Source organism: Gymnoscopelus microlampas, assembly GCF_963454915.1.
Source record: "Gymnoscopelus microlampas genome assembly, chromosome: 21".
Taxonomy (NCBI): Eukaryota; Metazoa; Chordata; class Actinopteri; order Myctophiformes; family Myctophidae; genus Gymnoscopelus; species Gymnoscopelus microlampas.
The window spans coordinates 1555568-1570291 of NC_139958.1; the positions used below are offsets into that span (position 1 = coordinate 1555568).

General features: G+C 41.4%; 1 protein-coding gene across 3 annotated transcripts in view; it reads left to right on the top strand.

Annotated features, from left to right (window-relative positions):
• myo5b (myosin VB) overlaps nucleotides 1-14724 on the top strand; it is a 132046-nt gene that overhangs the window by 56676 nt on the left and 60646 nt on the right. For all 3 annotated transcript variants that reach the window (XM_084046111.1, XM_084046110.1, XM_084046112.1), the window contains 4 exons: nucleotides 1044-1130; nucleotides 3710-3821; nucleotides 8371-8582; nucleotides 13490-13646. In XM_084046111.1, coding sequence (XP_083902237.1) covers nucleotides 1044-1130; nucleotides 3710-3821; nucleotides 8371-8582; nucleotides 13490-13646 — 568 coding nt within the window. The remainder of the gene's footprint in view (nucleotides 1-1043; nucleotides 1131-3709; nucleotides 3822-8370; nucleotides 8583-13489; nucleotides 13647-14724) is intronic.

Here is a 14724-nt window from a genome sequence, read left to right on the forward strand (position 1 = left end):
TAGCCCTTTATTTAAGGCTAAAAGGACACCTTTGTGGTCCTTTTGTATTCAATTCATAAACGTAGCATAAATAATTAACACAATAATACATGTCATCAGCAAATACAATATATTATGTAATATGTACAGTACAAAGGAGAACAGGGAAAAACCTTCGGCTCCTTTCTATGGGAATTTACATCCACCTCCCCTTGTGGTCTATGAGCTTGTAGATCTGCTATTTTTGAATAGCCCAAAGAGGTCTAAAAATGACACACAGATGTGTTCCCGGGCTCAGTGACCCACTGAGCCATAGTCGTCTATTAGACCTCCGTCTAAAACGGGGTTATAATATAATTGGTCTAACAGTGAAAGTGTTTTAGTGGTCTAGGCTTAGCTTAGATGTCGATTAGCTGTTTTTTAACAGCTATATTATAGACGTCATTTCAACGGCTATAATATAGACGGTCTATAAATAGACGCTTAAAAAACAGCTAATCGACGTCTAGGCTAAGCCTAGACCGCTAAAAAACGTATAACTGTTAGACCAATTATAACCCCGTTTTAGCCTGGCCCTTAGACGTATTTTAGACGTCTAATAGCCCAAAAAATGCTCAGTGGGAAGGTAATGGATGGTGTCAGGACTTTACACATTATGAAAGAAGCCAGTGATCCACATGTTTTAACCCATTAAGACCTGATTATTTAACCCATTAAGACCTGAGGCCCATTATAACAATATTTTCTAAATCCTAAGGCTTTAAAAAAATATACATATATTCAAAGATTTGCACAAATTTTCACGATTTTACCAAAATAGCAGATCTGCAAGCTCGCAGATCTGCTATTTTTGAATAGCCTAAAGAAATAAAAAAATGACACGGTTGCGTTCCCGGTCTCAGTGAGGTAATGGATGGTGTCAGGGCATTCCAGTAGAATTAGAATGTCCCTGTGTTCAAGAACGTGTCCAAACCGCTCTTTAACTTAACTCTGTGCCAACACACATGCTCTGTTTTGAGTTAAAGCATATTTATTCTTCTCTGCTTTTTTTTTTGTGGTTGCAGGTTTGATTCCCGGCGCGCCGTGCAGCAGTTGAGGGCATGTGGGGTTCTGGAAACCATCCGGATCAGCGCTGCTGGCTATCCGTCAAGGTAACAGTCCTGTTGGTGTTATTGTCTCCACCAGGCCGAAAGGCACGGCCCGAGACTGTGTTTTGCACCCTGTCCGTCCGTCCGTCCGTCTGAGAGCAGCTAATCTCCGGCACTGTTGGCCCGGTCGCTGCCACACTGTGCACACACACACACACACACACACACACACACACACACACACACACACACACACACACACACACACACACACACACACACACACACACACACACACACACTACTGGGACAACATAATTCTGAAATGATTCTGGCAATTCTGGCACTCAATGAGTTAAGAATCGCCTCAGGTCTTAATGGGTTAAAGTAAACGGAAATACATTTTGAGGTCAGGATACCAATTTCATCCAATCAGTGAAGAGAGAACCCCGCAGATTGTTTTTCTTATACACTTCCAAGTTTGTCTGCTGATCATTTCTGTTATGATTCATCTCCTCCAATCAGATTATCCTGTTATGATTCATCTCCTCCAATCAGATTATCCTGTATGATTCATCTCCTCCAATCAGATTATCCTGTATGATTCATCTCCTCCAATCAGATTATCCTGTATGATTCATCTCCTCCAATCAGATTATCCTGTAAGAGTTCTCTCTCTCCTGATTCAATCAAGTTGTTGATTCACCTGAAAATATTTAAATATTTTTCTGTTTATCAAAGAGCTGTAGAGTAGAACAGTGGTTCTCAAACTTTTTCATGTCAAGGACCCCCAAATTGACACTTATTAGCCCGCGGACCCCCATTTCAAAAGATAAGTCAGGGACCCCCATAAGAGATGATTTTTACGGCTCTAGCAGTGATTCTCAACCATTTTAATATCAATGACCCCCAGTTTGACATGCATTAGGGCTACGGACCCCCATTTAATGGCATCTCTATCTCTGGGACCCCAATTTATATTGTAAAATCTAGGGTCCATTTGGTTCCATTTGTACACTCTCAGAGTTACAGACCCATAAAGGTCCATTTGGTTCCTGTCCATCATTTAGCTGGGGACCCCCTGGAACCCCCTCAAGTACCCCTGGGGGTCTCCGGACCCCACTTTGAGAACCAACGGAGTAGAACTATGTTACAATGTATTCATTTATCAGACTCTCTTTATGCAGAGTGACTTACTGTAAGCAAGATAAACACATACATAGAGTGCCGCGCTATGAGCTTGTAGATCTTCTATTTTTTATTGCACATTTTTTGCAAATCTCTAAATATATATAAAAAAAGCAAACATTTTTTACTCCGATCTGTGCTTCTCGAAAGATATTCAAGATATTCAAGATTTTTCAAAAACAATATAGCAGATCTACAAGTTTGTAGATGTCTGTCTGTCTGTCTGTCTGTCTGTCTGTCTGTCTGTCTGTCTGTCTGTCTGTCTGTCCTTCCTTCCATTTATCTATTCAACCACTTAAACCCTCTAGATGTAATAAAGTGCACATGACTCAGCTCTCTACTTGTGACTCTACTTTGTTTTTACATCTACTGTACACAGTGTTGGGCGTGTTACTTTAAAAAAGTAATTAGTTATAGCTACTAGTTACTTCTCCAAAAAAGTAACTGAGTTAGTAACTGAATTACTCTATTGTGAAAGTAACTAGTTACTAGGAAAAGCAACTATTTGCGTGAAAAAGTTGTAATATGTCAAAGAATTTGGATTGTTTTTGGGAGCAGGTTTCACACAGGTGCATAGAGTAGAACAGCATAGACAAGGATAAAGGATAATTACTTTTAACAGGTCGTTCATGAAAGTCCTTGCGGTCTTGCTTCCAATGAGAACCTGTGAGCAATTAGGGGTTAAGAGTCTTGCTCAGGGACACATTTCATTTCATCGACACATATGCTGGCCTGGCCTGGAATTTGGTCCTTAATTTGGTTTAAAGCTTTACAAAGCTTTACAAAGCAACATGTTCACATACATTTGTCAACTATAAAGAACACTGGACTACACTACAGTGCTTTTAGTGTAAATTAAAGAAAAACTGTCTTAGTTACAACTTCAGACAAGACAACTGGTGTGGTACTGGTAGACAATACTGTATCCTACTTCAAGTATTTTCTTTGAGCAGAAGTAAACAGTTAAACAACAACAAGAAGTGTACTATTATTAGTTATATTAGTTATAATAGTTATAATCCTACTATAATTCTAGTAACCGTCTTGAGTAGGTGAAGCTACCCGGTTCTCCTCACTGGCTGGACCAATTGCTCTGATTTTGCACACAGCCATTGACCATTACCATCTGAACTTAACTGTGAAGCCCGATTTTCAATTTCATCAAATCTCAGCTTCTTATTAGCGTTTTTGTGTCAAACACTGTCGCCATGGTTACGGGGCTGCCCAGCTATGGGACGAACTGCCTCCCGGGTTGCCAGATCATGTGCGCATATCCCCCCACGGATGCGTCGACCGGGTATGGTCTAGTAATAGTAATAATAGTAGCATTGTAATGATATTGTGTTTCAGGTGGATGTATGGAGGGTTCTTCAGCAGTGTTGTATTTATTATTAGTCATAATGTTGCTAATAGTAATAATAGTTATAATAGTAATGATATTGTGTTGTTCTCAGGTGGACGTATGGAGAGTTCTTCAGCAGGTATCGGGTTCTGATGAAGAGGGCTGACCTCTCTGTTGGAGACAAGAAGCTGGTGTGTAAGAATCTGCTGGAGACACTGGTGAAGGTGAGAGACTTCAGTGTGTGTGTGTGTGTGTGTGTGTGTGTGTGTGTGTGTGTGTGTGTGTGTGTGTGTGTGTGTGTGTGTGTGTGTGTGTGTGTGTGTGAACAATGATGACCAGTATGTGAGAGAGCTTGCACGTTCATCTCTGTTCTTGGACATAAAACGACGTAAGGTCCCCCTGGCATGTGGCTCTGATCATAGCTTCCTATAGGCTTCAGGAGGATCCTAGCTTCCTATAGGCTTCAGGAGGATCCTAGCTTCCTATAGGCTTCAGGAGGATCCTAGCTTCCTATAGGCTTCAGGAGGATCCTAGCTTCCTATAGACTTCAGGAGGATCCTAGCTTCCTATAGACTTCAGGAGGATCCTAGCTTCCTATAGGCTTCAGGAGGATCCTAGCTTCCTATAGGCTTCAGGAGGATCCTAGCTTCCTATAGGCTTCAGGAGGATCCTAGCTTCCTATAGGCTTCAGGAGGATCCTAGCTTCCTATAGACTTCAGGAGGATCCTAGCTTCCTATAGGCTTCAGGAGGATCCTAGCTTCCTATAGGCTTCAGGAGGATCCTAGCTTCCTATAGACTTCAGGAGGATCCTAGCTTCCTATAGGCTTCAGGAGGATCCTAGCTTCCTATAGGCTTCAGGAGGATCCTAGCTTCCTATAGGCTTCAGGAGGAAACTTAGTGGAAAGCTAGACCATTGGTTCTCAAAGTGGGGTCCGGGGACCCCCAGGGGTACTTAAGGGGGTTCCAGGGGGTCCCCAGCTAAATGATGGATAGGAACCAAATGGACCCTTATGGGTCTGTAACTCTGAGAGTGTACAAATGGTACCAAATGGACCCTAACGGGTCCATTTGGTACCATTTGTACACTCTCAGAGTTAAATCAACATTGATTTTACAATATGATTTGGGGTCCCAGAGATATAAATGCCATTAAATGGGGGTCCGTAGCCCTAAGGCATGTCAAACTGGGGGTCCTTGAAATTAAAATGATTGAGAATCACTGCTAGAGCCGTAAAAATCTTCCCTTAAAGGACAACTTTGGTTTTTTACAACCAAGGTTTATATTTTAGCTTGTAATTAAAGTAAATAAATGATGAGTGTAATTTTTTTTTCATTTACTGCTTTCTATAGTTTTAGCATTTTTTGCGACATTTTTTACAGTGGGCGGGGGCATTCTGTCCGGTGGCTAAATATGCCTTTTTTACACAATAAAAAAGGTCCGGCTGTCTGAGATGGCCAGATGTGAGTTATTGGGGGCTAGAAGAGCTACTGTAAATAATAATAAAGAAAACGCCGGGTTAATGTGTTAAAAAAATGCATATTTAGCCACCGGACAGAATGCCCCCGCCCACTGTGAAAACACTGTAAAAAAGATTGTGAAAATTGCTAAAACTATAGAAAGCAGTAAATTTAAATTTTTTAACACTCATCTTTTATTTACTTTAATTACAATCTAAAACATAAACATTGGTTGTAAAAAACCAAAGTTGTCCTTTAATGGGAAGTCCCTGGCTTATCTTTTCAAAGGGGGTCCGCGGGCTAATAAGTGTCAATTTGGGGGTCCTTGACATGAAAAAGTTTGAGAACCACTGAGCTAGACAGTCGTTCCCCCGGCTTCGGTGTGTGGTCAGACTGGCCGGACTTAAACCATCTGTGCTGTTGGGCTGATGTTACCTTGAAGTGGGTAGGGTCTAACTCTGACCTCAGTACAGTGGGTAGGGTCTAACTCTGACCTCAGTACAGTGGGTAGGGTCTAACTCTGAGGCGATGGCTGTCTCGGAGGACTTTATATCTGACCCCAGTATCTCTGTCAGAGCATCTATGACACTGTGTGTGGAACAGAACACCAACTCCCACTGACTAATGCCCGAGGTCGCCTCTTATGGGCACAACAGCAAAGACAGCGGCAACACTGGACTGAACTGAGGTTGCAAGGGAAGACTGCATGTCTCCCTGCTGTCCATTCTGTCTGTCTCTCTGAAGACTGCATGTCTCCCTGCTGTCCATTCTGTCTGTCTCTCTGAAGACTGCATGTCTCCCTGCTGTCCATTCTGTCTGTCTCTCTGTCTGAAGACTGCATGTCTCCCTGCTGTCCATTCTGTCTGTCTCTCTGTCTGAAGACTGCATGTCTCCCTGCTGTCCATTCTGTCTGTCTCTCTGTCTGAAGACTGCATGTCTCCCTGCTGTCCATTCTGTCTCTCACTCTGTGTTCAAAAATGTTTCATTAGACGAATGCATTGTTGTCTTTACTCTGAAAGCGAGGCTGCAGGTTTTACCTGCAGCCAATGGTTTAGCCCTCCTTTTGGAGAGGCCGGCCATTTGAAGGCCCCTCACAACTAACTTGTGTCCTAGACTACCAAAGATAAAAAAACAAAAGTTTCCATCTGTAGCCTAGCTGAGATTGACACTTATTAGCCCGCGGACCCCCTTTGAAAAGATAAGCCAGGGACTTCCCATTAAAGGACAACTTTGGTTTTTTACAACCAATGTTTATGTTTTAGATTGTAATTAAAGTAAATAAAAGATGAGTGTTAAAAAATTTAAATTTACTGCTTTCTATAGTTTTAGCAATTTTCACAATCTTTTTTACAGTGTTTTCACAGTGGGCGGGGGCATTCTGTCCGGTGGCTAAATATGCATTTTTTTAACACATTAACCCGGCGTTTTCTTTATTATTATTTACAGTAGCTCTTCTAGCCCCCAATAACTCACATCTGGCCATCTCAGACAGCCGGACCTTTTTTATTGTGTAAAAAAGGCATATTTAGCCACCGGACAGAATGCCCCCGCCCACTGTAAAAAATGTCGCAAAAAATGCTAAAACTATAGAAAGCAGTAAATGAAAAAAAAATTACACTCATCATTTATTTACTTTAATTACAAGCTAAAATATAAACCTTGGTTGTAAAAAACCAAAGTTGTCCTTTAAGGGAAGATTTTTACGGCTCTAGCAGTGATTCTCAAGCTCATAGCGCGGCACTCTGCAGGTTTTACCTGCAGCCTAGGTTTTATCTAAACTTAACCTCTCCATCTGGTTTCCAGGCAACCATGCTCCTCACTGTATACATCATGGTCATGAGCAAATAGCTGAAACCATGTCCCACATCTTAAATGGGTGCCATGTATACAGGGGACTCTACATAAGTAGGCATGACAGAATAGTGGATTTGATATCAAAAGATATCTCTTCTATTTTCAGGTCCTCCATCATGCTGTATAAGCATTCTACTGTGAAGCCGAGTGTGTTTAGCCTGTGTAACGATGATTCTGTGTTCTCTAACATTTCAGCTAACACCCTGATGTCATTGTTGTTAATGAAAACCATAGGGAGGTGTTCATTCTGGAGGTCGGCTGTACTTTTGATTACAGCTTAGAGGAAGCCTTCCTAACCAAAGTGCTAAAATATCATAGAGCAGACCATCTCTCAGCTAGGCTACAGATGGAAACTTTTGTTTTTTATCTTTGGTAGTCTAGGACACAAGTTGGTTGTGTGGGGCCTTCAAATGGCCGGCCTCTCCAAAAGGAGGGCTAAACAATTAGCAAGGTACTGCTCAATATCAGCTATTATAGGAAGCCTCTCAATGTGGAGGAGGCGTTGTTTCCTTTACCCATGATTGTTGTCTGCTGTGTTTGACAAGTATGCTAACGTTTTTGTTTTGTATGTAACAATGCTCTGCTTTAAATGCACTTTGTAACTGACTGTTTCCCCTTTATCTGACTGAACTGACACTGTTTATGTCCTTTGTACATTCACTTCTGTTTATGTGGACATAAATACATATTGTTTATGTTTATGTTGTGTGTGTGTGTGTGTGTGTGTGTGTGTGTGTGTGTGTGTGTGTGTGTGTGTGTGTGTGTGTGTGTGTGTGTGTGTGTGTGTGTGTGTGTGTGTGCGTGTGTGTTGAACCAATGCAAAGTATAAGCCCATTCAATCCACTGAGTGCCACGCTATGAGCTTGTAGATCTGCTATTTTCTTTAAATCGTGAAAATGTATAAAAATCTTTGAATAAATAGCAAACATTTGTAAGTCAAATATTTGCTTTTGGGGGGGGGGGGGCGGGGGTCCCTGGAACAACATGTTTTTGAGATGGGGGTGAAAATCCTGAGTTAAAAACAAGAAAAAAAACTATGTTGCTATATCAGTGGTTCTCAAACTTTTTCATGTCAAGGACCCCCAAAATGACATGTATTTGGCCGCGGACCCCCATCTAAAAAATATTATTTTCCAGGGACCCCCCAGAAGCAAAGATTTGAGTCACAAATGTTCCCTTTAAAATATATATATATTCAAAAATGTGCACACATTTTCCATTTTATTCAAAAATAGCAGATCTACAAGCTCATAGCGCGGCACTCTGTCTACAAATGTCGTCTAAATCTTAACCGTTTTTTTGAAAAAGCTTATGTTATAATATCAGTTGTATATCTGTTATTTTTTTAATAGCCAAAATAAATCTTAAAATGACACAGATGAGTTTCCCGTTGTGTTAAAGGGTTAACTGAATGACGGATTATTTTCCTTCTGTGTTTTCTTTTTTTTTTTATAACTCAGGATCCAGACAAGTACCAGTTTGGTAAGACTAAGATCTTCTTCCGGGCGGGGCAGGTAGCCTACCTGGAGAAACTGAGAGCCGACAAGTTCCGCTCGGCCTGCATCCTCATCCAGACCACGGTGCGAGGCTGGCTGCACCGCGTCCGCTACCGCAAGATCTACAAGACCGCCGTCACCCTGCAGAGATACGGACGAGGGTACCTGGCCCGCAGGTAGGATCTATGAGTCTATAAGATACACAAGTCTATGAGATCTATAAGTCTATGAGATCTATACAGTGGTGGAAAGTAACTAAGTACATTTACTTAAGTACTGTACTTAAGTACAGTTTTGAGTATTTCTGATTTCCAATACTTTTACTTCTACTCCACTACATCTCGGAGGCAAATATTGTACTTTTACTCCACTACAATTATTTGAAAACTTTAGTTACTAGTTACTTTTCAGATATAAATTATTACATTATAAAACATTAACCACTTTAGCCATATTTTATAAATAGGCTATTTTCTTTTGGTACTTAAAGTACATTTTGATACCAACACTTTTGTACTTTTACTCAAGTAAATTTTAAATTCTGGACTTTTACTTGTGACGGAGTATTTCTATATTGCATTATTGATACTTTTACTTAAGTAAAGAATTTGAGTACTTTTTCCACCACTGGTCTGGATCTATAAGTCTGCTCTGACCTAGTGTTTAACACCGGGAATCCCGGGATGCGGGAATCCCGGGAATTCGGTTTTTTTTACCATCCCGGGAATTCACTTCGGTTCCCGGGCTTCCCGTTTTTTTTTTCTTGTTAGAAATGAATACTAATTAGTAGAAAGCCCTATCTACAGCGTGGAGGAATTATTACTATTATAATTAGGCAAGTTACTTGCCGCGTTGCCGACCAGGGCAGGGTCCCATCGTCCCGTTGTGAACCAATATGGGACGCACTGAATAAATGTAACAGTAATGAACAAAATAAAACACAATTGGCCGTGATGCCCCATGCCTGCCCTGCACAGTGCGCACGCTGATTTCACTGTTTCCTCTGCTGTCAATATGGTAGACACCAGTTGACTAGTTCAGATTCAACATCATCAAGTGAAACGCTGTATAAACAGTAGGGCCTAGGTAGGTTTGATCGAGCCTATATATATTCCAGCTTAAAATGCGCACAAGCCAAGCAATGCTTTTGATAGAGGGAGAGGACAGACCGGAGAGCTGAAGCGAGAGAGAGAGAGAGAGAGAGAGAGAGAGAGAGAGAGAGAGAGAGAGAGAGAGAGAGAGAGAGAGAGAGAGAGAGAGAGAGAGAGAGAGAGAGAGAGAGAGAGAGAGAGAGAGAGAGAGAGAGAGAGAGAGAGAGAGAGAGAGAGAGAGAGAGAGAGAGAGAGAGAGAGAGAGAGAGAGAGAGAGAGAGAGAGAGAGAGAGAGAGAGAGAGAGAGAGAGAGAGAGAGAGAGAGAGAATTAGACCGATGTGGTCCGATTTTTTTATCATCATTAATGTAGCCTACCCTATACACTTGCATTTTAGAACGTTCAAACTACCATTTTACTAGAACTACCCAGTAGAACAAGTGAACTGCACAACGGCTGTCTGTCTCATTGATTGTCAGTGCTGGCAGCGCATGCATGTGCACATCAAAATCACACTACAAAACCCCACATTTGATCAACAACAAAATATAGATTAATAGACAACATACAGCCAACATCCCAAAATGGAGTCTTATAATATCCAGCAAGTAGCCTAATATAAATTAATAACTGCAAACAAATGACAAGTTTAGGCTATCAAATCAATATCCTACAAAAGTAGAGAAAAGCTGTGACCTCACCGGCGCTCTGATGGACAATAAATACATATTCCTTTTGCAAATTCTCTTGTCAATAATGATACAAATGGAACGTTTATTTCAGCAGCTAGAGTTTGACATTGTTTGAGTGCGTTTTGAGCGCAGCTCCTCGTTAAGTTAATTGTCTTCACCCGATGCGCAACAGGGCAGATCTCCGCCAGGGCAGGGCACTATAGGCTATTATATATTATATTTATATTATTTTAAAAAATCAAATTAAGTCATTATTAGTGCAAGTTCATATGTGGACACAATAGGGACATTTGGGCACCTCGGTGTAAAATTGGCTATTTAAGTATCTACACATAAATGCATTTTAGTGGGCACTTTTTTTTTTTTTTTACCCTTTAACGGGAATTCCCGGGAAGCCCGGGAAAAGGTCTGAAAATTCCCGGGAATTAAAATTAGCTATTTCCCGGAAAATGTTAAACCCTACTCTGACCCTGCAGAGATACGGACGAGGATGCCTGGTTATGTATTAAAGTGTATCTCGTGGTCAGACTGTTGTCTCCCACAATGTTAACATGTCTGCGGTCATACAGTCTGGGACTCTGAAGCTCTGATCATGATTAGAATATAAACCGGATATGAAGCCTCCTCTCCACTTCTGTTTGGTCTTTACAGTCGCGCACATTTATCCTGATATAAATACAAATCATCTAAGTATATTTAGCTTGATGCTTAGCAGAAATGGAAATAAAAAAAATGAAATGTAAAGATATTTTTAGATATATTTTCGTGAACGGAATTGCCAGTTTCCTCTCTCAGATTTGGTGAGGTGTAGTTCCAGAATCCAGACTCTATATAGCATTCAGAGATTGTGGAATAGTTACTATGTGTAAAGTAAAGTAAATGGTGCATTTATACAGCGCTTTCCTCCAAAGCGCTTCATAGATTGTGCTCTACATTCGCACGCACGCACGCACGCACGCACTCACTCACTCACTCACTCACTCACTCACTCACTCACTCACTCACTCACTCACGCACGCACGCACGCACGCACGCACGCACTCACTCACTCACTCACTCACTCACTCACTCACTCACTCACTCACTCACTCACGCACGCACGCACGCACGCACGCACGCACTCACTCACTCACTCACTCACTCACTCACTCACTCACTCACTCACTCACTCACTCACTCACTCACTCACTCACTCACTCACTCACTCACTCACTCACTCACTCACTCACTCTCTCACACACACACACACACACACACACACACACACCGATGGAGAAGGAAACCATGCAAGGCACCAAGCTGCTCATCGGGAGCAGTTAGGGGTTCAGAGTCTTTGCTCAAGGACACTTCTACACTAACTCTTCTGGGGGAGCCCACAGGGATCGAACCGGGAACCTCACGGCTTCCATCCAGCCGCTTTACCGGCCACTCTACCCCTGAGCCACTGCCGCCCCCCTGTGTCCCATGTGTGATTGTCATGGTCATTGTACAGTAGATGTTACAGTAACTTTACTGTTGTTACTCATTAGACATCATTACATGTATTTATTCAGCTACTTTCAATAGGGAGTTTTGTCTAGTACAGTGGTTTTCAACCTTTTTTGCGTCAAGGACCCCCAAATTGACACACATTAGCCCAGGGACCCCCGTTTGAAAAGTTATGCCAGGGACCCCCAATAAGAGACGGCTTTTTACGGCTCTAGCAGTGATTCTCAACCATTTCAGTTTCAAGGACCCCCAGTTTAACATGCATACAGACTACAGACCTACATTTAATGGCATTTCTATCTCTGGGACCCCAATTTTTATTGTAAAATCAATGTTAATGTAACTCTGAGAGTGTACAAATGGAACCAAATGGACCCGTTAGGGTCCATTTGGTTCCATTTGTACACTCTCAGAGTTACAGACCCAAAAGGGTCCATTTGGTTCCTATCTATCATTTAGCTGGGGACCCCCTGGAACTCCCTCAAGGACCACTGGTGGTCCCCGGACCACTGGTTGAAAACCACTGATCTAGTAGAATCCTGTATGAGGTCCATCATTTAGTGTTGATGTAAAAAAAAAGGAGAAGCATAAAGGTGGACACTACAGTACTCATACAGTATTACTGAGTAAATTTAGCAGATCATTAAACCATCTGCTGCAGCCTATATTTGTGCTAATGCAGAACCATTTGATGGTTTATTTTGGCTTTTTGATTTATTTCCAATAATAGATAAACATACTTTTGTATATACCGAGCATATTTTCCACTCCCATGTTAACTCATTGAGTGCCAGGATTGCCAGAATTATTTCAGAATTGATTCTGAAAAGTGCCAGTGTTTTTTTCACAGAAAACAAAAAGTGCTTAGGAAGCGAGATACAGCCTTTTTCAGTTCTAAGTTAAACAAGGAGTGGATGGAGCTGCACATCTTCAGATGATGATATCTTGGGTTCTGAACATGTTTTTTTTTTTTTTTACTATTCTTTCAAAAACACGTCAAACACGTTAATGGCACCCAGCGCCATAGCGGTAAAAACACGTGAAACACGTTAATGGCACTCAGTGAGTTAATACGGGTATAAAATACTTGAAAAATATACTGTAAAGGTACATTGTGAACAGATAAAAAACGGGTGAATTATTTGCTATTAATCGTGTGATTAACTATGACAAAGCATGCGATTAATCGCGATTACATATTTTGATCATTTGACAACACTAGTAGATAAAAACGGCCATAGTCATGTATACTTTTTGTGTAAAAAGCACATTGAGATTTTTAGCCCAAGGAGTGGTTTTGGTGCAAAACAAATGATTGCAATGGATTCAGAATAATAAAAACACCCTAGTTTGACCCCTCACATGCTACTTAAAACAGAATTAAATTCAGATTTTTTTGGGGGATTTTTTTTTAACCAAGGTTATGGATGGTACCCCAACTTTAAGGAGCTTTCAAAAATTCTCCTAGGGAAACTGAATTTCAGTCTTTGTGAGATGTGTTACTAGACACCTTTACAAACACATTGGTGAAGATTTTTTTTTGGTAAGGAATTTATTCCAAGACTTTTTTAATATCCCCTGACTAAGTGTCATTAATCGTCCATGAACGGTCCGTTAATACATCGGGTCCTAGGTTGCCTATAACAGAAACATATAACCATTAGACTCCCAGTTATATAACAGCAGGTATTAATGAGGAGGAGAATAAGTTGGGGTTCGCTTACCGCCTGTGCACCTGTCTGGTCACCTGGCAGGCTGTTGCCTAGCGACGCCCCACAATATAGTATTATAATATTTCATGTATGTCTCATAGGTATGCAGAGCACCTCCGTCAGACGCACGCAGCCATCGTCTGCCAGAAGCACTACCGCATGGTGAGAGACAGACGGGCTTTTCTGAGGGTGAGACGGGCTGTGGTCACCATGCAGGCCTACACCAGAGGCATGTACACACGACGCATCTACCAGGAGGTACTACACACTGTTACACACCACATACACAATACATACACATGTACACACCACGCATCTACCAGGAGGTACTACACACTGTTACACACCACATACACAATACATACACATGTACACACCACGCATCTACCAGGAGGTACTACACACTGTTACACACCACATACACAACACATACACATGTACACACCACGCATCTACCAGGAGGTACTACACACTGTTACACACCACATACACAACACATACACATGTACACACCACGCATCTACCAGGAGGTACTACACACTGTTACACACCACATACACAACACATACACATGTACACACCACGCATCTACCAGGAGGTACTACACACTGTTACACACCACACACACATTACATACACATGTACACACCACGCATCTACCAGGAGGTACTACACACTGTTACACACCACATACACAATACATACACATGTACACACCACGCATCTACCAAGAGGTACTACACACTGTTACACACCACATACACAATACATACACATGTACACACCACGCATCTACCAGGAGGTACTACACACTGCTACACACCACACACACACAACACATACACATGTACACACCACGCATCTACCAAGAGGTACTACACACTGTTACACACTACAATAGTAAACAATAGCAAAACAGCTACAAAACACATTTTAAGTACTGAAGCATACATAGTATTACACCAAGAGAGGCACCATCACTTCTTTTTGTCTTTTAAGCATATCATCTATTCATTGCCCTGAAAAGTAAAGACATTTAATTATGTAGCAGCACTTTTTTTCTGCTTAAAAAGTCACAGTTTCTATAAGAAACAACCAAGCATTAGTTCTTCATTAAGCCCTTTAGGGTGTTCTGTTTGGAGGTTGTAATAGAATTATATCTCGATCCTCACCTCTTTTTAAGGGCTTTACTGCCTCAAATTTTTTTTGTTCTTTATTTACCCAGGGTAGTAGCTGAGCACAAGTGCTCGTTTTCAGCAACGCCCTGCACATAGAAACACACAGACAGACAGACACATTAAAACCTGGGAGCTGACTAGTACAACCACAGTCTTAT